General features: G+C 50.3%; 6 protein-coding genes across 6 annotated transcripts; 3 read left to right on the top strand and 3 right to left on the bottom strand.

The window, feature by feature from the left end:
- Positions 1–34: 34 nt before the first annotated feature.
- On the top strand, positions 35–1122 carry F5J12DRAFT_902951 (DUF2407 ubiquitin-like domain-containing protein; the record flags this gene model as incomplete). The annotated part of the gene is made up of 6 exons (XM_051748341.1): positions 35–210; positions 271–496; positions 552–699; positions 753–842; positions 925–976; positions 1038–1122. The coding sequence occupies 6 exons, from the start codon at positions 35–37 to the stop codon at positions 1120–1122; spliced, it is 777 nt and encodes a 258-aa protein (XP_051604028.1).
- A 569-nt stretch (positions 1123–1691) lies between these two features.
- F5J12DRAFT_800452 (armadillo-type protein) lies at positions 1692–6452 on the top strand. The gene is made up of 21 exons (XM_051744328.1): positions 1692–1954; positions 2017–2081; positions 2133–2462; positions 2537–2881; positions 2930–3118; positions 3167–3312; positions 3367–3490; positions 3555–3711; positions 3768–3824; positions 3882–3993; positions 4046–4087; positions 4149–4267; positions 4321–4470; positions 4526–4622; positions 4674–4805; positions 4863–5056; positions 5113–5473; positions 5526–5618; positions 5669–5718; positions 5774–5927; positions 5979–6452. Exons 1-21 carry the CDS (start codon positions 1865–1867, stop codon positions 6095–6097), a joined length of 3126 nt encoding a protein of 1041 aa, XP_051604027.1. The 5' UTR covers positions 1692–1864; the 3' UTR covers positions 6098–6452.
- Positions 6453–7291: 839 nt separating this feature from the next.
- F5J12DRAFT_800440 (actin family) lies at positions 7292–9266 on the bottom strand. The gene is made up of 11 exons (XM_051744327.1): positions 9127–9266; positions 8958–9072; positions 8822–8890; positions 8642–8765; positions 8435–8579; positions 8231–8386; positions 8124–8175; positions 7999–8095; positions 7784–7919; positions 7669–7731; positions 7292–7603 (listed from the first exon to the last, which is right to left on the bottom strand). The coding sequence occupies exons 1-11, from the start codon at positions 9222–9224 to the stop codon at positions 7336–7338; spliced, it is 1323 nt and encodes a 440-aa protein (XP_051604026.1). The 5' UTR covers positions 9225–9266; the 3' UTR covers positions 7292–7335.
- Positions 9267–9539: 273 nt separating this feature from the next.
- On the top strand, positions 9540–11941 carry F5J12DRAFT_713471 (NRDE protein-domain-containing protein; the record flags this gene model as incomplete). Its single annotated transcript, XM_051740833.1, has 7 exons — positions 9540–9583; positions 9678–9908; positions 10185–10420; positions 10487–10665; positions 10739–10791; positions 11496–11590; positions 11697–11941. 7 exons carry the CDS (start codon positions 9540–9542, stop codon positions 11939–11941), a joined length of 1083 nt encoding a protein of 360 aa, XP_051604025.1.
- A 313-nt stretch (positions 11942–12254) lies between these two features.
- On the bottom strand, positions 12255–14877 carry F5J12DRAFT_800416 (uncharacterized protein; the record flags this gene model as incomplete). The annotated part of the gene is made up of 10 exons (XM_051744326.1): positions 12255–13080; positions 13125–13137; positions 13412–13530; positions 13556–13634; positions 13675–14008; positions 14146–14225; positions 14302–14342; positions 14394–14438; positions 14492–14602; positions 14806–14877. The coding sequence occupies 10 exons, from the start codon at positions 14875–14877 to the stop codon at positions 12655–12657; spliced, it is 1320 nt and encodes a 439-aa protein (XP_051604024.1). The 3' UTR covers positions 12255–12654.
- Positions 14878–18184: 3307 nt separating this feature from the next.
- F5J12DRAFT_779593 (uncharacterized protein) lies at positions 18185–20836 on the bottom strand (the record flags this gene model as incomplete). The annotated part of the gene is made up of 13 exons (XM_051742396.1): positions 18185–18279; positions 18365–18383; positions 18407–18550; positions 18604–18607; positions 18693–18743; positions 18823–18937; positions 19038–19116; positions 19191–19226; positions 19508–19566; positions 19773–19821; positions 20145–20204; positions 20381–20595; positions 20785–20836. The coding sequence occupies 13 exons, from the start codon at positions 20834–20836 to the stop codon at positions 18185–18187; spliced, it is 978 nt and encodes a 325-aa protein (XP_051604023.1).
- Between the last annotated feature and the right edge of the window lie 344 nt (positions 20837–21180).

Raw genomic sequence — 21180 nt, 5'->3', positions numbered from 1 at the left:
ATGACGCTACGGCTCGCTGTTGGCATCACACGACATGGTCCTCAGCGAGAAGGCAAAAGGGAAGCAGCGGGCTGTCGATCCCGAAATAAATGGTCCACCTGACTCTCGAGACCTGACGATCAGGTTTACAGAGGGCATACCGGACCTTATCCTACACGTAGTGGAGAAGGACACGGTACGAGATGTCAAGTCCAAGGTACGCATATCGCGGTTCGTTGACTGACCTGGGCTATAAGGACACGGTTTCATGAACCAGATAGCCATTGAGAGCCCTCAACTTTGTGGCCGGAGACTCAGACTTATCCACGCAGGTCGCCTGCTGACAGATGGCATCCGTCTGCATCCCTGGCTTACTGCGCTGGAGGAGAAGCAGCGTCGTGTGACGCCAACGAGCGAGGAACCACACGCACCAGTACAATCATCGATGATAACATGGCTGCACTGTTCTGTCGGCCCAGTGGTTGAACGGGGTACGGAGTCGGAAGAAAAGCCTCAGGTGTGTCCTGCTCGTGTTGTCTTTCAGGCTTCGGCTTATACGCGAGGATGTGTAGGTGGCACAGATACAACCCTTGAGAGGTTTTGACCGTTTGGCAACAGCTGGGTTTTCAGAGGAGGATATTGCCCATTTCAGGAGACAGTTCCATAGTCAGTCTTCTGCCAACTACCTCGACCTGACACTGGAAAATGATGACGATGATTGTGCGTCATTCCGTTCTCACTTCTACCCGTCACTGATTGGCATCCTTGGAAAGATGACGAACACGCTCGTGCACTCGAAGAACAATGGATAGACTCGCTGGACAACGCGAACAACTGCACAGCTTGCCCAATCGTCATCGCAGGTGATGCTCATTCGGGGTGTGATCCTTGGATTCTTCTTTCCCATTATTCCGTTTTTCTTTCTGCGCTCGAGCAAACCTGCAGTGTTTTGGGACGATGGCACACAAGTGGAAGCGACGGAGAGTGTCATATTCTCGTGAGCGCCCAAATAATCTTGTGCTTTGATTTTCATTGACGATGACGTGATCTCATTATAGGCGCAAGACACAGGTTGGCATCGTGTTTGGGTTCCTTGCGAACGTTCTGTTCGGGACGTGGAGATATCTCCTAGATCCTTCCTGAGTCCAAAAACGCGTTCGACGTTTGTGTTACCAAGATGCCGCACACCTGAACAGTACCTGGAACACTTCTCTTGATGGTGAAAAGTGGTGATCTAATATCCTATTCTAGTTCGTGGAATGATGTGCTACGTGTTGTTACCTACCTCGAGGTACCTTTCACTGAAGTTGTAGGTCGAAGTTGTACTAGTTAGGTATGCTTGCCCATCGGCGAGGTGTCAATCAACGTGCAAGTACTATGCGTATCAAAAATGACAGAATCCGAATGGATACCCAAACCCCTAGTTGTTAGACTCCTTACTATAATGTTGTCGCTGGAGGGGCTGCAGTTCAGAGATCTCAACGGTTGCCGAAGTTGGTGGCCCGCTATCCACCACAGATACTTGAGGTTCACAGGAAAGCCGAAAGCAGGTGACAGTCAGAAGTCGAGCGACAAGACTTGTGTAGGTCCTGTAGCCCTCCCAGGTTCAGATTCTCTTGCCTGGTGATTTGTTGGAGAGTTGTGAATGAATGAATATTTGTGTGGATGGACAGCCAGATGATAGAAGTATGATTATATGATGATCATATCAACGGCACGGGATACGCATGCCCGGACTTTTTTCCCTGATACCAATCAGCATCGGTTCTTTGTCCAAAACGACTCACGACCTTTTCTTTGTGTCTCTTTTTTCTGATCGACTCCCTAGTACAAGAACCTTGTTTCTATCTTCCGTCTGACTTGACCTGCATTCCAGGTAGACAAGATGGATTTGCAGGCTCTCGCTGATTTGTTCGCCACCACATACAATGCCGACCCCAACGTCCAAAAAGCCGGAGAACTCCAGATCCGTAAGGTGCGACTCAATGGTCCATTTCGATTCTTCTCCTGTCTAAGCACGAGGACTCCGGTTACCAGATCGGTGCCCAAGAAGGCGTGATTTCCGCCCTCCTGGAAATCATCGCATCTGATAAGGTCGATCTGTAAGTACGCAATGAAAATAATCATGCCTCTCTTCGACGCTCTGTTCGCAGGGCCACTCGTCAGGCGTGTTCTGTTTACCTAAAGAACCGCGTCCATACTTCCTACTTCATCGAACCGTCGCGTCAGCGACCCGAACAAACCCCCATCGCACAGTCTGATCGGGATGCTCTGAAATCGTCCATCCTCCGTCTCTTAGCTGCATCACCGTCGCGCGCTATTACCTTGCAGCTAGCAGCGACACTCAAAAGTTTGATACTTTATGACTTCCCAGACACGTGGGCAGATTTGCTTGAGAACGTGAAAGCACTCTTGAACAGTGGAGATATCCGCGAAGTTGGCGCGGGATGTGTTGCTGCTTTGGAATGTGTTCGTGCATTCAGGTAAGTCCCGATTCCTGATACCCACCGATACGTTTGTATGACTGAACTGGGTCGTGTTATGGATTCGATGACAGATACACCCAAAGAAAAAGTATCCTCCCTCATGTCGTGGAACAACTGTTCCCGACTCTTGTTACAATCGCTACGGGCATGCTTAACACTCCACCGAGCTCTGCCCAGGAGATCCCAACGATGCTGCACCTTATTTTGAAGACATACAAGTCGTCCATCTTCGTCAACTTGAGTGCCCATCAACAGAGCCCAGAGTCGCTAGTTCCATGGGGAAGACTCTTCTTCCAGATAGTCAACCTGAATATTCCCCCAGAGGTTGTTCCCACAGACGAAGTAGAACGAGAACGCTGCGAGTGGTGGAAAGCAAAAAAGTGGACATTTGCTACGCTCGGAAGACTGTTCCACAGGTCAGCACTTACGTTTTCAAAGTCTGGGCTGCAGCTGAGTTTGTGAAGGTTCGGAAATCCTTCCCAACTTCCATCTCCAATGAAAAAAGAATACGCAGCATTTTCCCAACATTTCGTGACTTCGTTCGCTCCGGAGATCTTCCAGCTATACTTGGTGCAAATCAATCTTTATACCTCTGGACAGGCGTGGTTGTCGAAGAAGTGTTTGTACCACATTCTCTCCTTCTACACTGAATGGTATGCGTGTCCCCTGCCAAACTTGACTATGTCTCACCACTTCCCAAGCATCAAGCCAAAGTCGACTTGGACCTTACTGAAACCACAAATAATGACACTTGTCAGCAGAGTTGTCTATCCCCAGCTCTGCTTCAACCACTTGAAGCAGGAGCTATGGGAATCGGATCCCGTTGAGTATGTCCGAGCCTCCATTGGTGGGTAGATCCTTATTCAGGGACTATGCGTTGTTCATGAGTGTGCTATCTTAGATGAATGCGAAAATTTCTCCTCCCCAGTGTCTGCAGCGGTATCATTCATCTTGTCCCTTGCTAGCAACAGAACGAAAACAGCATTCCGACCGACGCTCGACTTTATTTACAGCGTTCTGAGCTCGTGCGTTTCACCGGTTGGCATTTATAGGCGAAAGCAACAGGCCCTGACCCACGTTTTGCAACAGCAACCCTTCTCCTCCCGAGAAATTCGGCGCGCTGAGCATGGCAGCCGTTCTCGGTCCGTTCATGATGAGGCATCCAGATGTGAGGGGAAACATGGAGCAATTTATGGTGCAGTATGTCCTCCCAGCGTTCAGCGCGGAGCCATACTTGCGAAGCATCGTGAGTTCTACCTTTGGCCGCTTCGCTGCCTTCCGGTGCTCATTTCCGCTTGCTAGGCATGCGACGTTCTCGGTACTGTGGTTAAGAATGGCATGCAATGGGCCAATAACGAGGTGCGCAATCTTAGTCAATCAAGGAGCCCCCCTATAATTACATTTTGCCCCACGCAGAATCTTGAGAGCCACTCGCGTGCAGTAGCCATTGCACTTGATGACCCGGAACTTCCTGTCCGCGTTCAGGCTGCTTTGGCCCTTACCAAGATGGCGGAAGCCTATGACTTTGGTGAGTGGTGCACCCCGGAATTGGTGCTGCATCGGCTCGACAATTTGTGTAGTTCGAGACGCCATTGCCCCGCAAGTCGGGAAAGTCATTCAAGGTGAGCAAAACTCACCTACTTTCTCCCTCCGCGACGATAACGACGCCGTTATCTAACAAAGATCTCTTGAAACTTTCTGACGAAACCGACCTGGATGTTCTCAACAATTCCATGGAGGCTATGGTTGAACGCTTCCAGGACGAGCTGCTCCCAGTGGCGACACAGTTAACCGGAAGACTGGTGTGTATCATGCACCGATCTTGTCAGAAGAGGACAGTCATGGGTTTTTGCAGTGCGAGTCTTATATGCGTCTTGCGCGGGAGGGTCTCGCACAACAACAGAGTGAAGTAGTTCCTGATAGCATCGATGTCGACTCCTTGTTATCCGATGCAGAAGACGACAAGGTCTACGGAGCTATGGGTGTTGCGAAGACCATTGGCACAGTAGATTACCTCCCTTTATCTTTCATGATGGTGGCTATGACATTTTATTATCTAGGTTGTGTCTGCGATCGAATCCGCTCCCGATACTTTGACGCAAGTTCAAGAAGTTATAATTCCGATCATCCGCTTCACACTCGAGAACAAACTCATTGGTACTGTTCACCTGGCCTCCAAGATGTAACCCGCTGCTTAATTATGTATAGAATTATTCGACAACATGTTCGATCTCGTGGACAGTCTCACATTCAGGACCCACTCCATCTCGCCTAACATGTGGCCCATCTTCGAGCTGATCTACGAATTGTTCAAGTCTGATGCAGTCGATTTCTTAGACGGTGGGGACCGCCTTGTTATACACTGGGGACCGCTTCTTAACGTTCTACGTTGGACAGAGATGCTACCTTCCTTGGACAATTTCCTGTCATATGGAGCTGATGTTTTCAAAGGACGCCCTGATTATCGTGTCAAGGTCTTCGACATCTATCAGACCGCCATGACTAGCCAGCACCTAGGCGACAATGACAGAATTAATGCGTGCAAGTTAGCAGAGTCTATTCTACTCAATCTTCAGGGTCACGTAGACGATGTGAGTCTCCATTATGGTCGCCCTTTAGACACTACTTCATGTTTGTGTCCACCTAGTTATTGCAAGGCATTATTCGGACCGCCTTTGACAATTTGGATGGAGGAAATGGCTACTCTTTCAAGCTCGCAAACATGGAGGTCCTCATTAATACCGTGTACTACAATTCTACGGCTGCATTGCATCTGCTGGAGAACTACAAGCCCGGTTCTTCTCGCGTGTTCTTTGACAGATGGTTCGCTATCATCAATGTCGATAGCAAGTTGCCTACGGTACACGATAAGAAGCTGAGCATCCTCGCGCTGTGCAAATTGCTTGAGGTCGATATCTCCCTCGTCCCTGAAATACTCAAAGGCGGCTGGCCTGGTATTGTCACTGGTGCTTTGAATATCTTCAAGAGCTTGCCTCAGGCGGTAGCGAGTGCGTGCTTTCCATGCGTTACCTCCTTGTACTCAAACTTTTTCTCTTTTAGAGCGTAAAGCCCTTGAGGAGAGGCTCGTTGAGGAAGATGACGATGACGGCGAAGATGACTCCAAGTACTTGAACCTCGAAGGAGAGGAAGACGGTATGGTCTCTGCAGGTTATTTATCTCTTCCTGTAGCTTACGACCATTAGATGACGTTTGGGACGAAGATTCTGCGTACTTGGAAATGCTGGCCGCTGAGGCAAGTTATTCTTTGCCGTTCGTCATTGCAGTGGCTGATTTTGTGTCACCCGTAGGGCGCGCGTTTGAGGGAAATCTCCGAGAAGCGCGCTGTCGATGTTGCAGACGTATCCGATGTTTCAGAAGAGTCGGAAATCGAAGAAGAACTAGGCTTCTTCAGCTTGCTCGATGCCATTAACCCCTATATCACGTTCAAGCATGCTCTAGAAAGTCAGTAACGTGATGCTGTACCTTGATTTGTCGTTGAAGCAACCCCTCTAGATTTACAAAGGAGGAACCCCGCACTGTACCAAGCTGCAACCACGATGTTGACCGTCGAACAGCAAACCGTTCTGATGGAAGTTATGACAGTAGCCGAGTCCCAAAACACCACAGAATGAATTCGAGCAAGATTGTTCACGACTTGTCACGATGATTTGATGTAGCTAGCCTTTTTTTCTCGTCACCCTTCATTCGTTTCCACGATACATGCAAGAATAGTATGCGGAGGGGGGTGACTTTCGACTTAATGGTACTAGGTTGCTCTGCGATAATTATCACGGGATTAGCCATCAGGAACATACTACCTCCAGCAACGACCCTGTCGAGATAACCATACATTGGCCAGCTCAAACATCGTTTGCCGCCGTACCCACGGAACAGCGTTTGTGAAATGGACACGACGGGTGTGTGATAAGCACAAGCTTACATGGTGCTGCAGACTTACTCACCCATATGGACAACTCGAGTGCCAACGGAAATAGTATCCAAACTTAAGTACGAGGGTAGTGTGAATGTAACAATAGTTAACGCGGGCCGTGTCACCGTAGCGTGTTTCATTTTACACGCCGCAACCCCCCGCGGTCGTGTTAGGATCACGGCGTGCACGACCGATAACTGCAACCGACGAGTTAACAACTGGCTACAGTTGTCCCATTCCAGTCCAAGATATGCAGTCGTCTCCTGTGCCGAACCCAGAGGGCGCAGCGGCCAAAAATGGGTTCAAGGCGCATCTCATGTGAGCCAACTCGCACGCATTGTATCTCCGGAAGAGTACGGCGGATTGGATTTAAAAAAGTACAGAGGGTCGTGGGCCCGTGATCCCAGTAACGGCCGTAACCGACTCCTGAACGTCAAACTTTGGGAAAATGAACAGAGAACAGTGGATCCTCATCCAGAATGAACGGACGGCTGAAACTATCCCGGAAAGGGAGAATTCAGGGGAGGGAAAGGCGAGAGGTGTCTTTCGGTGGCAACCAGAGTACAGCCTCTTCGGTAAATACTCAGGGTCGAGACTCGGTGTAATACTGTCTTTCCCGGCGTCTGGATGGCTGTGTTTCTGTTGAAGGTAAGTTATTTGAGCCAATGAGCAAGGCACTTCATGATCCACCGCTGTTAAATGTCAGATGATTTTTACACACGGATTTCAGAGGAGACAGTAGTTTAGGAACGATTATGCATCTTCCGACTGACGATGGCCTAATCCTCCGCTCCCATGTCTGAAACAAACTTACTGATCAGGATTATATCGCTTACCGGTATTTTTTAGGGAAGGAGGGGGAGAGCATGATACCCAACATTGTGGCTCTGATACACCTCAACTCAGGTACTGTGAAAACGGGTGTCCGTTTCAAAACGATTATCGGCGGCGAGACGAAGTAGATGGGGCTGTACGAATTCTCGACCTACTGGGCTTCTTGCTCAACTGAGGCACCACATCTGCGGAGCTCGAGCTTTTCATGACCCTTTCTCCACTTTTGTTACTATTTCCTGATTGCCAGTGTCCGAACTTCCTCCGAATCGCATGGGAACCGCTTTCGAGGTACTCAGCTCTGGTGACAAAGTGGGTAGCGAAATCAGCCGATCTGACAAATTCGAGAGATGAGCGATATGCTTCAGTTATAGCGCTGACCAATAATCCATGTTAGTTGATAGGCTGTGTGCGGTGTACCAAAAAGCGTATATGACGAACTCTTTGGAACGGTATATTTGTATGTCGTACTCGACGGGTGCAAGGCTGCGTAGTTCGCTCATCCTATAAGGATAGTTAAACCCCAACTTTACCGTCACCGATGACGGAGGCTCACAATCGCTCATGAAATCCAGGGAATATGGTATTGCCGCCGATCAAACCTATGTTCGCCCAAAACATACCCTGGAGATCTTCTGGCAGGAGCGAAATGGAGGCTGCGATCATGCTGGATAACCCAGATTGTTCTAGTCCTGGAAACCGCAATAATACAATGCAGAGCCAAAAAGGTAGTGAGTCGATAAGGTTTTATAGAAATGCGGCGGAGCGCACCGATATCGTCGGGGCGAAATAGGAGTTCTGGTATGGTAAACCGTTCATTCTCCATGACTAGAACTTGGTCCATAGGTGCCAGTTCGTGTCCTGGCTCCTTAACTGCGCCAGCCTGTGTTGGTCACGTAGTTAGGTAATATGTACTCCTGGGCGATTTCACTCTTCTTCGCTTTCAACCTTGGAAGTTTTCCGGCTGACCAAGCTTGACACCATAGAGACAGTTGTGACGTACCGGCATGTCTCCAGGTCGGCGAAGAAATTTGAGGAGACATAACAACAGGATTCTTTAACGTGATTCACGATGTATGTCTCGTCCATCATGTTCCATTGTCGGTAAGAGATCACTTCTTTTAACTGATTGGTGAGGAGTTTGCCGCCGACATCCAACCTAAGCGAATGAGGCATTTAGGGGAAACAAACATGCCCTATGCCTTACCTCTTGACAGCATGCCACTGGATCTGGTTGTTGATGATAGGGACGACATGCGTAAAGCTGAAGCCGGAGTCAACAATCAGACTGCACTCCGGCGGTTGCAACCCTTCGACTGCAAAGAGCTGGCCATATGGAATCATCGCAGCAGCTACGGATCGAGCGTCCCGTAAGAGAAGCAATCGGATGAACGCGGAGTCGCCCACTCCTTACGTGTGCATCTATGGTACGAAAGAAACTCGTATTCCTCGAACACGAATTGGTCGTAAATGTCTTGTATGTTTGGCAAATTGAAATACGGCTCTGTGATCAGTAAGGAGGATTCGGAAGCATTTACCTGATATATGCAAGATAAAGTTGCGCAAAAGGAAAGAATTTGCGAGTGACACTGACGGACAAGACTTCTGACGAAAATAGGCCGTCCCAGATGGCCTTCTGCGCATCCCAGTCAACCAGGTAACCCTACCACACCTTCAGCTGACTAGAATGACGACAAGGGAGTCCCGAAAGCGTAACAAGTGAGATGTACCTTCTCGAAGGGGAGACGGTAATGAAGGGTGGTGTAATCTTTGCATCTTCCGATTTCATGTCCTACAAATGTCGCCTTGTCCCCTTTTGAACGCACGACGGCGTTTGGGATGAGCCTCAAGCAGATGGTAAGCACAAACGGGGTAGGACGAGCACGCCAGTTTGCGTACCGGACCTCATCATCGACCCCAAGATCTGTGCGCACGATTCCGGCTTTGATTGTGGAGCCACCGTTATCCAATACGACGGTCTGACTAGCGGCCGCCATCTTCCAGTTGTGACGGTCCTCAGGAAAGCCGAAGCCTTGAACGATGACCGTGGGAATAATGCATGTCCCCCCTAACTTGGTCATGCAGGTTCCGCGAAGGACTCCTTGTCTCTTGCGCTGAGCAGGAAAGTGTAGGTGCCAATTGACGACGGTACCCAGCTCATCTTTTAACAGTAGCTACCTGACATCTCTGAAGGACCAGGCGTAATAACTAACACCAAAACGCGCATTCATAACGTTCCGACCAGTGAGCGCGCTTCCCCGAACGAAACCCACAGAGCGAAACTCTTTTCACGCTTCCATTCGTCGATCACCATGTGTGTCGCCTTCTTTACGCTGGAACACCATGACTACGCCCTGTACGCTTTGTCATCCCTATGTGAGTTATGTCCTATTCAATTGATCCCCAATATGCTGGAATCTGGATTGCCTGCCATGTCAAATGCCAAAAAGTATCCTGTGCAGCAATCGCGACGAATATCTGTCCCGGCCCACGGAGTTTGCACATTTTCATTCATTCGAAACACAGGGTCATCTGCGCCACGGAATATTACAAGATCAACAACCAGGACAGTGTCCGACACAGCACTCGCAATACAGTGACACCGTTGTGTTATCGGGCATTGATGTCCAAGCCGGTGGTACCTGGCTTGGCCTTGCGAAGACAGGAAAATTAGCCCTGCTGTACGTTCATTTCCCCTTCCCCAAATTATTACCAGGGTTTGTCACGCCTAGGGGATTTGTTTACTTGTGTCATATGCGCTTCCTCCGTCCTAGGAGGGGCAAAAATTTATGCCATTCACCTTCGTCATCGTTTATCCGATACGGAGAGCTAAACTCTCCGTACCGCGTATTCGAGAACCATAACATAATAACCGATATCTCGTCACGTGACCCGTGATTTCCTGGTATCGGCCCTCATTGAATAAGCCCTGACATACCTTTCTTTTCGGTCGGTAGGACTAACATCACCGAAGACACAGCCCTCAAGTTTCCCCAGTCAAGGGGTCATCTTGTAGCCTCGTTCTTGGCAAACCCGCCGTCGTCCCTGACCGATCTGACGGATATAGAACAATATCTTCGCGGGCTTGTTGGTCCTTTCGACTTGACAGACGAAGGAGGAGCGCGTTATGCAGGGTTCAACTTGCTTCTTCTCTCCCCTCGAGTCACCTGTTCTTCAGCTTCGCCGTCCCCGCGTGACACAAATTCTGATCACCCGGTGGGAACGCACGTGCCCCTCACGAGCACACCAACGAAGTTAGTCATCTCCTATGAAGCCTACCTTGCTACGAACCGTGGCGCCAGTGGTCAGATTACTTATCGTCCCCTGACTCATGTCGAGAGGCAATATGGCGGGCTGTCTAACGGGTCAGATGGGTATGGTGGAAAGGAATGGATCAAAGTGAAAAAGGGGTTGGAAATATTACGGACGGTCGTGAAGGTAGCGGAAGATTCGAAGTATGGATCATGTGCATGAGAAAGAAGGTGGCGAACGAAATGTGAGATACGGCAAGGGCCCGGACCATTCGGAGGATAAGATAATTGAGGAGTTGTTTGAGCTCCTTACGTGAGTGTCTCCGTTCCCCCCCCTCCTCCTTTGAAAAGTTTCTTTCCGTGGTCCGTTTGAATTTTGTTCGTTTCTCTTCTGTCAACTGCGTTCACTTTTCTGCATTTGTTGTTATCCTTTCCATTTACCCTTACCGCTCCTCCATTCCGAGTTGCGGCGAGAGATCTCCAAGTCACATCTCATTTCACGCGGTCATTCATTCTTTCGTCGACGAATCGGTGGTAAAGCACATTGTTTGTTTCCACCCGCCGCCTCCGGCACTCGGCCCCCAATTGCTTCTCTTCCCTTTACTGGTCCTACTGCATCACATAACCTCTCCTTCTCTTCCCCCGCCCCACTCCCCTAGTTCTCCGGTCCTCACCCTTTATTTCCTGACTGAGGCCACCGGTGTGGAGCCTGAGTCCCATCCCGCTGGGCATCGACTCGGAATGCGCGGTCAATTACGCGTCATCTATGTACCGCGGACTTTCTGTCAGGCAGTTACACGATGCGGTGCTCATTCTTGTAAATATCCTCCCTTTCGAGGGGGGCGCGGCTCGACCGTACGGAGTTGGGGAATTGACCATCGTGATCATATTCTTGTTGTTCCTCCACTTCTCAACCCAACTAACTAATCAATCCAACTCATCCGCCATATGCACTAACTCCCCTTTCTTTCCGTACATGACCAATGCATTTCATCAACACCGGTGCCGTAACTGCAGTTGGACGTCCCCCACACCCCCGACTTCCCGCGCCGAACTATGCAACACAATCCAGGTCGATCCTATCCTTTTCCGTCCTGGTAACATCGGCGCTGGTGCGGCCACGGATATCGCGGATGCGAAACGGAGCGCTGCGAGCTGCACGGCCACAGCCATAGATGAAAACACCGACGGGAACAAGCTTGCTGCAGCAGCCGAAAGGATACTACGCAACAAGGCTCGCCACGGTGATACTGGTGAAGCGGACAGGTGAGGTTGTGTTCATCGAGCGAGATCGATGGATGTTGCCGGACGAAGCCAAATCAAATGCGGAAAGGAAGCAAGGCAGTGAATGGAGCGGGGATAGGAGTAGGCAGGGAGAGGAAAGAGGGGAAAGGAAGCCTGTTCTTGCGTCGACCTTGTCCTCGGCGACGCAACGTGTGTACAGGTTCAAGTTGGATATGTAAGTCAGGAGTTATCTCATACACAAACCAAGTTTCGCCGTGTACGTACATGCAACGATGATATATGATACCGCGATAACAACTGCGTCGTGTTATCTCAAATAAAGTATATACCACATGCCAATTTGAATGAGATCAGGTCAAACACGTACAGACTTTTACAACGTGTAACAAGGCCGATGATGACCTGATCACATCACGCTGCACGCCTCCCTCGCCCAAGCCAATCTCAGATCGCACCGCAGAGCTAATTACTGTAGTATAATTGCGCTGACACTCGCCTCAATGGCACGTGGCCCGCCGCAAGAGATAGTGAGTGGAAATTTTTTAAATTAAGAAAATCAGCAGCAGGGTGCCCAGAGTCAATCATTCTATGTCTCTACTCATACAGCCAAGTAAATTGTTAGGTGTATATCACGACTTGAGTTACAGAAAATTAGAAACAAAGCGGATAAAGGCGCATCTATTAAGAAAGTCCATATGCGTACACGTCTGCTTCCTTCCGCAGGCTAGAAGGTGGAGCTTACAATCCAGTAGCAGGAACGTCCACACATCACGGTCATCAATCCCCCCTCGCATCATGGGGTCGTATCACGTCGTATATACACGTGTGTACCATCGGAATACTGGCGCGGGTATCGCAGGGGCCTTGAAGAATCGTAGTCGAGGTAGGAAGTGAAATGGCACTTGAACAACATCCCGCTAGGTGCTCCCTGCTACGTGGCGATAATCCCGCCATACATCCCTCCGCCATCTCCTCCAACACCAACACCCATACCCACGCCGACGCCAACACCCATGTTGACGCTGACGCCCGACATCCCAGAAGAGACTTGCAAAGGGAAATAAGAATTGTAATTCCCCCATTCGACGCCAATAGGTGGGCCCGTGTTTTGTTGCCCACCGTTGGCCCCGCCAACGGAAGATGACCCTGAGGAAGGTGACGACGGTGAAGACCCTGAGGCGGAAACCGAGCCGGAAACGTGGAAAGGAGTGCCACAAGCCGGTGAATGTATTTCGCTATCCGTAGGCGTAGGCAGTGTACCGTATGGGGGAGAACCGTAAGGTGACCCTGCGCCTGATGTTGATCCTCGTGCCCCCGAACTTGAATTGGTCGGGATACCCGAAGCCGGAGCCGTTGCCTAGACATAAGACAGGACGAGGAGTCCGTCAATGACAGAGAAACGCTGACTGTTGATCTGCGAAGGAGGAAGAAGAAAAGTTAGTAAATACGTCATGGCGTTGTCCGGGACAGAACTACACGTGGAGGAAAGCGAATTACACATGCCAACACCTCGTGTACGTGACAGGCATGCCTTGGCATACAAGTCATCACACAGATAGCCGAAGCGAGACAATGATACGATCAAAACAAGCAAAAGCGAAGGTCGGCATCAAGTTCGGAGCGCGCATATTACACCTCCGATGACGGCGAAAAAAAAAAAGTCCAAGATACTCACTGCACAACACCACTTCAATTCGGATAGCCTCTTGAACAGTAAACATCCACTGCCGTCAGGATCACCGTGCTGACCCGGATGGCGCTGGTGAGAGGAATGAGGATGATGGTGACCCAAAGCAGCTAAAGCATTCTGTAATTGGTGGACCTAATGAGACCAGCGAGGGACTCGTGCGGCAGGAACAACAGAACTGTTGTTGGTGCTGGTGATGCTGCTGCTGTGACTGGTGATGGTGGCTGTATTGACGTTGTTGGGAATGGTTATCAGGCATCGCACCACAACCCATTATCATACGATGTCCCATGCTGTTGGTGATAACTTGAATGTGGATGATAAAGACTTGACGACGATGAGGGGGAGAACCCCGTGGCGTTATACGCGGTCGGAGCAGGAGGGGAAGGTGTAAATCTGTACAGATGAGGCTGGGATATCTCTGCTGGAAGGGGTTCTGGCTTCACTTGTTGGCCATTGATACCGTTGTTGTCAGCAGGCAAAAGACCCGAAGATGCACGTGCACGGCGAAGCTGAAGGCCGTTTTTGGCTGCACGGGAGTGCCATCTCTCTGATGGATCGCCTGCCGAGGCGTCAGCCCAACGTGGATGGGGTTTGCCTGAGGTGTGACAATGGTTGGTTTTACGTATTGACGCGTGGGAGGGGGATGTGATTGTGATGAGAGGGAGGCGGATCATGCAAATGTGAAGAATGTTGAGCACCGAATGGAGGATCACAATAACAACGTATACGCACCACGCAACTCGCGCACGAGACTCTCGAGCTCAGCGATTCTATTGCGAAGACGTGTAGCTTCATCTATAGTAGGGTCGTCCCTGTTCCAGAAGGGGGAAAGTCAGACGGAAAAGAAAAAAAGAAAAAAAAAAAGGAACACGAGGAGCACACACGCACCTCAACGCAGGATCGTCTATCTCGTACACGCAAAGGCCCGTCTAGACGAGGGTAAGCGGAAGAGAAACGCGAGGGAGGGAGAGTGTGCGCACGAGGCCGAGCTGTATGCAACGCTGGCATGGGCGTTTTCTGTCACACTGGGTCCAATCGTCAGCGGGCAAGAAACCAAGTACTACGGAGGTGATCGGACCTTGCGTTTTGATGTGTGGCAGTTGAGGCAGGACTGTGTGGTGCGGTTTCGCCTGCGCTTGCGGTGGTCTGTGTCGACGGTGAAGTCGAGGTCCATGATCTCGCCTTTGAGCTGGAGGGGGGAAGTCGGCAGAGGTCATTTGAAATGTGTGGTGATAAAGGGAAGGGGGAAATGGGCATGGCGAGGAGGGGAGGGGGCAGGGATTAAGTAACTTGAGGGAGACTACGAGATCTGGGATCAAGACTCGTAAGAGAACAGATCTCGTTCGTGACATAAGCACAGAAAACGTGTGCAGTGCTAATAGTAATATACACCTTCCTCTTTTGGACAATCCCATCAAGGGACGACTGCCAATTAACCCCCCCGGTGTGACCTGTGACCGACATATTTGTTGTCAGCCTCACAGCTCCTTCCTGTCAGTCGACGCCCGTCGTCGACCACCTCAGGTGCCTGTCGTGCTTGTCCCTTCCTGGAACACATGCTGTATGGGCATCTCATCAAACGGGTCTCGCTCGTCAAACAGAAACCGAGCAACGGTGACGACATGGGGGTCAACTCACAAAGAGAAGCTCCGAAGGCATCCTCTTCCTGTCCATGGCTACGATTGGGAATTCCGTGTTTTTCTAATCGAACTTTGTTTCCGCTTTCGTAGATAACTTTGGGGTCATCCTCCTTAGCATAATTATCTTACCATTCAATTATTCCTCGATCGGACCCAATCAAGGAGCGTCATTGCGTGCCTGCCTGTGTGTCTCCGTCCCCCGTGTACCATAACAGAGGTCTTCGCATGTGATCATATCCGGCGTGATGAAACTGCACGCTGTACACCGGCGTTCGTGTCATCGCGTCCCAGTCCACCATTTAGCGACTGGTATCCTGTTACGCCGCCAGTTTGTAATCCGCCGGGAAAAAAAAAAAAGTGTGAGAGAGGCAAGTCAAGATCCCTCCGCTGCATCCGGTCGCTCTACTGCATTAGTAGCCAGTTACCGCTACAGTCCAATCTGAGGCATATCAACGAACTTTCCAACCCGTGGGCTCCGACTTACTTCCTCCGTACGGTTACCCTCCCCCCTTCTCACAGATCTCTTCCGTTTGATACCTCAGCAATATTGTGATCTCGACCCCTCACTCCTTTCTGCCGGTCCCTGCTCCCCCTCGCGCCGGTATCCAAATGGAGACTGACGATGACCCAGGTGTACTCCATCCCAGTCTCAGATTTGCTCCTCCCCAGCATCATATCATCGGGTAAACTACCTATCGCATTCCCCTTCTCCACCTACTCGGCACCACACTCACCCATCCCACACGGTATTAGCCATATCCCAAATCAACACGTTCTTATCAATCCTACCAGTAATGCGGTAATACTTGTCAATCTAACTTCGTAACCCGGCTCCAGGAGTTTCACACCCGCATCACTTCTGTGACGGTGAACTATACACGCACAGCGCATATCCGGACTGAGTGCTGAATCCTGATGCCATGATTGCCCATCACATGCTCAACGCGGGGGTGATGGCCAAGTGTGATCGGAGGCATGTCCACTGCAAGTCAGCGGACATGATAACAAACGAGTTATATATTCGACCACGTTGACACCCAAGGTCTTGGCCCGTTCCCCCTCGCCCCTTGGATTTTGGCTTCAAGCTTTACGCCGCTGCCAACAACGTTCAGTCGTCGAGCACGAGACGTACATATGCGGGCCTGACAGAATGTGTATCGCATGAGCATGCGCCACCGCTCGGCACGCCACTCCACTTCGATTTCCTGAATTCATATCGATACGAGTCGCCGTAGATCCGTACGCGTGCATGTCTATGGCTCGTGGCGTTCGTGCGTGGATAGGTGCGTCAAGCCTATCTCCTTCATCCACGCTCCATTCGAAGCATGACTCAGTCGATGGAACCCACCCTGTGAGTTCTTTTTGTCGGACACTGCCGATCCTCATGGTATCTCTCGCGCCCATTTTTCCGTCTTCTACGTGCGTGATCTGATATGCTCAAAGCAATGCACTTTCCTTGCTGGTCACAGTGAGTTTGCAAAAGTTCCGTCGACCTAACTCGCCTCGACTCTTGGGGGCATTAAGGCACGAGGTGTACAATAACGTATGTAACATGATAAGCTGTAAGGGTGGGCGTTGGCATGCAACAAGGTAAGGAAGCAGTTGGATATGTGCATCATGAAAGTGGCCGCCCGGAGACGACCGACGAAGCCAACTATAAGGAAGCCGGACGAGTTAGCAGTCACAGTCCGAGCTCCTCGGTACTCTTCCATCCTCAATCCCATCGGTCTACACCGGCTTTCTGGGGGGAAGGAAGCATTGCACAGCCTGAAATATCTCTTCGTCTATTTGTGAGCTTTGCTTTCTTCCCCTTCCTCGAGCGTCTGCCGCCTTCCCACGACTTTTGCGTCATACCAGTACTCAGGTACCTCCAAAGTCAACAATGACACCCGCTGGTGCGTCCTCTCCGAAGAAAACCTAAGAAATTCTCCCAGGAATGCTGCAACACCGGTCGGCCCGATTTCTCCCAACTTGCTATATAGGAGTACGTTTGCCAATTTGCTCATCGCTTAATGCCATTCATCGCCAGGCACTTGGAATACAACAGCGCTGAATTATATTTACATGCCCTCTTTTGCCTTATGAATCACACTTGGCGCTCCGTCGCACACTCACCAGGGTCAATGCTTTGTCTACCTCCGAGGACGCCAAATTATTCGGCTGGTCAATCGTTAAACCCACACCGATGGCAGGCTGACCAAGAACATGCGATGATAGCGGGGATGACAAACGTGTCACGCAATACGGCTTGTTGGGTGCGTAAGGATCAGTATGCTAGGCATTGAACTTCGCGAGCTATACTGTATCTCCGTGCCACCCCTCTCACGGTCTGTCACAAGGTTAGCAAATGTATACACCCGCACCTCACCATAACACCATGGGTGGTGACCAATAACGCCGGCGGGATGGTACCCTTCGTTAAATTGTTTCACCTCAGTAAGGCGTGTAAAAAGGGTTCTATATTGGCATGGCATGCGATGGAGCGCAGAGGACAGGTCGGACCATCATAAGCAGGCCCATCAATCCGTCCGTCTCATGCCACCCAAAATCACCTCATGTATATATGTCTACGTTTAGACCAAAAACAATGTCAACGGAGAATCTGAACCACTTGATGGGGTCGACGGCTTTCGTACTTTTCCTAGAACACTGTCACACTATCTTATCCTCCTGTCTTAGTGGCTATGTATGTAGACTAGCGGTGATGGTGTCCCATGGAACGTCTGTCAATCATTGGGCACGCAGGTTCAGTCAAATCGAAGCTGACAGTCCCCGAAGGACCAGTAGCCACGTTGCTGGCACGGGTATGGTAATACCACTTGGTGTGAGAATTCTTACCGGCATCATTAGTGCTGGACGGGCGGAGGGGTTGAGCAAATCAGTGGGTCACGATGACCTACTGATATGACAAGCCGAGACGCCGAAATCCTCAGCTTGGAACGTCGCCTCCGTCGGGTGTGACCAGTCAAATGAATCAGAAAAAACTCAGAGCGTGTTGCCGCAGTCATCATGATCTCGAGGAAGTGGTTTAATAACTTGCTTGACGACCGAGCTAGCCAGACGTCGAGCCGAGATACCTCGAACGCGTTGCTAAATGAAACGAAGTTCCTTTTCGGCTCTGTCTATGGTGTTTAGTATTTCGTATCCGGCTCGAAAAAGCGGGGTGTTATGTGCCCGTGACTCTCTGGATCCGAGAAGACAATGTTGACGTCAGAAGAGGGAACAACTGTGGTGTGACGTGTTTCCAAGCTATCAGCTGATGGATAGATAATCTGCGGACTATGTTTACGGCCGTGGAGCTACGGACGAACCCTTAGGGTCCATCATAAACTGTAGAGATGCAAATGGCGTACCGTCCTCTTCTTTCGTATGACCACGCGATGCGGATGAGCGTATGCGTGCTCGTGCATGCATTTTGAACTCGAAGATGAATTACGAGCTGGGCATATCTTGATGAGAAATGTGGTTGGGGCAGGTCCAGTCGACTCGGTGCCTCGCTGGGCAGAGTGACATAACATACTGTCAAAGAATACACATATATTGAACTTACTAGACTGCCAACACAATTCATCGTTGAAGAGGCCCTGAGAAGCTCTTGAGATTGGGGTTGCCTCCTCTCTTGATGAAATAGGTTCTCACATTCGAGAAGAAGGTTTGCCAATGAACACAGGGATCAACGTGCCGTCAACGCTATCACGAACTCAATGAGCGGTTGGTTGAGAAGAAAGGGCTGCGTTGCTTCCAAGAAGCTGGTTGGTGCAAAGCTTACGTTGTGGAAGAGCCGCCAACAGTGCTCATGACGTGGGACGGGCTTTGGGGCCGCTTGCCAGTGAGTAAGAGAAGGTCTGATTCAATCTGTTCCAAACTTGAGCCTCGACCACAGTCTAGACGCCAGGCTCCATCACGGTGAGAACCGCAACAATACCCATATTGTCGGCGGTCGTAAAAGCTGACCCGCAATCTGCAGTCCGTCTTCCTACATACATCCTTCTGCAGGCACGACAGGGTTACCAGTCACTCGACCGGCCTGTTGACCTCGTCCGAATTCTACGAAGAACAAATACTAGAATGGCCTGTAAGCCATGCGATTCTTTGGCACGATATGAATATGTGACGATCCGTTCTTGTACACCCCACCTTCCCTATCCATCCAGCGCCGCCGGACCACTGGTGCTATCATATGAAAATTAGTGGTTGCAACAACCAGACAGGTACATGCCACACGGTCATGTCCGCTGGCTGGCGTAATAAGCCTGCCTGGCTTGTTTTCGATCATCGAAATCGCATTGATTGTGCATCATATGTTACTAGCCGCACATGTTTCAGGCTGCAAACCTGAGAGTTCACCATAGATAAGTCCCCTCTCTAACTCGGAAATCCAAGCATACTTGAACGGGAATGTTTGTGTTTGTGGACTTTGTCGGGAGTCACAGGCCCGTGCTGCCCTTGATTACCGGTAGGTGTCGGGTATGCTTGACAGGGGGAAACAAATCTGGCGTCTTTCTGGAGGTGTCTGCAGGGCCAGAGACAATCAGTTATTGTACGTTCACCATTAGCTCTACTAGGTGACTATCATGATGGCAGTCTAGCAATCGACACCTGAATAATAGTGCGATCACAGCTGCTTTTGGAAATGGACCCCAGCCAACTGCACCGCTGCAGCGGTGGCTTCAATCCGCCACCGCCACCGGTAACTATGCATCACCGGCGGATACTTACCAATGTTGTTTGAGGTGCCACATGCTACTTGTTCCCTCGGCTGCGGCAGCTATTGTATCACAGCATCTCAATTACAGTGCTGCCTGTAAGACCACAATTGACTCGAGATGTGCAAGCAATACGTGTGACCTATTAGTGGTGATGGACATGAATATTGGGTCGAGGGGGTCAGTCTGATCGCAAAAATTAGGGTGTGACAGGCGCTGACGCTGACTGACAGGCGCAATCAGATCCCGAAATCAGTGAGCCCGCGGAAACAGTAGTACCGATTAGCTTTTAATTTATGCTTGGCCCTATGTATGCGACTCGAGCTCCCACCTCTCGTGCATGTGCGTTGTACCCAGCCAACTAACCATACCCTATTGTACGTACGATATCATCCATGGCACGAGCTTTATCGTTTACTTTGCACAGACCAGTGACAAGTACCACCTGCTTTGTGCAAATGTGCTCATTGACACAACAAAGCTAATGCTGTGGGGCTGCCCTAGGGCGATATCTAGCAATTGCCTGATCAACACGTGTTATCAGTGTAGTAGTGGAGCCTTTGCCGAGGGATGTCTTGGCCATGGTGATGCGGATAGACTCGCGGATAGGCGAGTAGATACTGTGCTGGTGGACAGTGATCCAGCAAATAAGCTTGACACTTGTTGCAATGCTGCAGCCTGCATTTGCCACAGCATGCCAATTCCTGCCCAGTGGCAGCAGGTGATATAGTATGCGATCGTGCGCAAGGCCATGCCAATCACAAGTACGTTCTCCCACAAAGTATGATCCGCTTGATTGGATCCTGTGACATCCTGTCCTCCCGCCACTGTCAATTCTAACATCATGCAACAGTGGAGTCATCAATGTGGAACACGATTCACGCGTATCGCAGTAGTAAGGGGTGACTGCCTTAATCCGAGTCTTGCCCCCAGCCGTTGGATTTTGTTGCATACGACACAGGTGGATGTGATACACATAGGGGCAGTTGCATCGGAGAACGATTCTACGTATTGCAGGTACTGACGTGCTGTGTCGACGAGTAACCAACGCGCAATCAGCCAGCCGAAGTGCAGCATTAATGCTAGTCAACAGACAAGATTTGAAACCGCACTGCCATCGACTTGTGCAAGGAGGGAAATGAGCGTGAAATGCTCCCGTTCAATGGATCTTACATCGGACCGTTTGCTCGGACTGCATCGAATACGCTCATATTCAGTATGACGGTGGCGAATGTCGATATGTAGGTATGTACAGTTACGCCATGGAAAACGTTGAAACGTGGAGCGAAACATTTTGGCGCACCGCCCGCTGCTGTTCCTGCGCAGTCCATACCCGTACTGACCCGGACTTCCGTACCGTAGTGGTTAGCCCATGTGTCCCGGTGTGCCCGATGATCATTCGCAGGAATCATTGAATCAAA

The sequence above is a fragment of the Pisolithus orientalis genome (assembly GCF_024613125.1).
Source record: "Pisolithus orientalis strain OTSU chromosome Unknown F5J12scaffold_3, whole genome shotgun sequence".
NCBI classification, from domain to species: domain Eukaryota; kingdom Fungi; phylum Basidiomycota; class Agaricomycetes; order Boletales; family Pisolithaceae; genus Pisolithus; species Pisolithus orientalis.
This window is presented reverse-complemented; position numbering and strand designations above follow the sequence as displayed.

What these genes read in the sequence shown, in the direction of transcription:
- F5J12DRAFT_800440 (XM_051744327.1), bottom strand. Translation starts at nt 9,224, where the DNA reads ATGGCGGCCGCTAGTCAGACCGTCGTATTGGATAACGGTGGCTCCACA. An exon ending in TTTCGTCAGAAGTCTTGTCC is followed by an intron (nt 8,766 to 8,821) that starts GTCAGTGTCACT and finishes TGCATATATCAG; the next exon opens with GTAAATGCTTCCGAATCCTC. An exon ending in ATTTCGCCCCGACGATATCG is followed by an intron (nt 7,920 to 7,998) that starts GTGCGCTCCGCC and finishes TGCGGTTTCCAG; the next exon opens with GACTAGAACAATCTGGGTTA.
- F5J12DRAFT_800452 (XM_051744328.1), top strand. Translation starts at nt 1,865, where the DNA reads ATGGATTTGCAGGCTCTCGCTGATTTGTTCGCCACCACATACAATGCC. An exon ending in ATTTACAGCGTTCTGAGCTC is followed by an intron (nt 3,491 to 3,554) that starts GTGCGTTTCACC and finishes GTTTTGCAACAG; the next exon opens with CAACCCTTCTCCTCCCGAGA. An exon ending in ACTCGAGAACAAACTCATTG is followed by an intron (nt 4,623 to 4,673) that starts GTACTGTTCACC and finishes AATTATGTATAG; the next exon opens with AATTATTCGACAACATGTTC.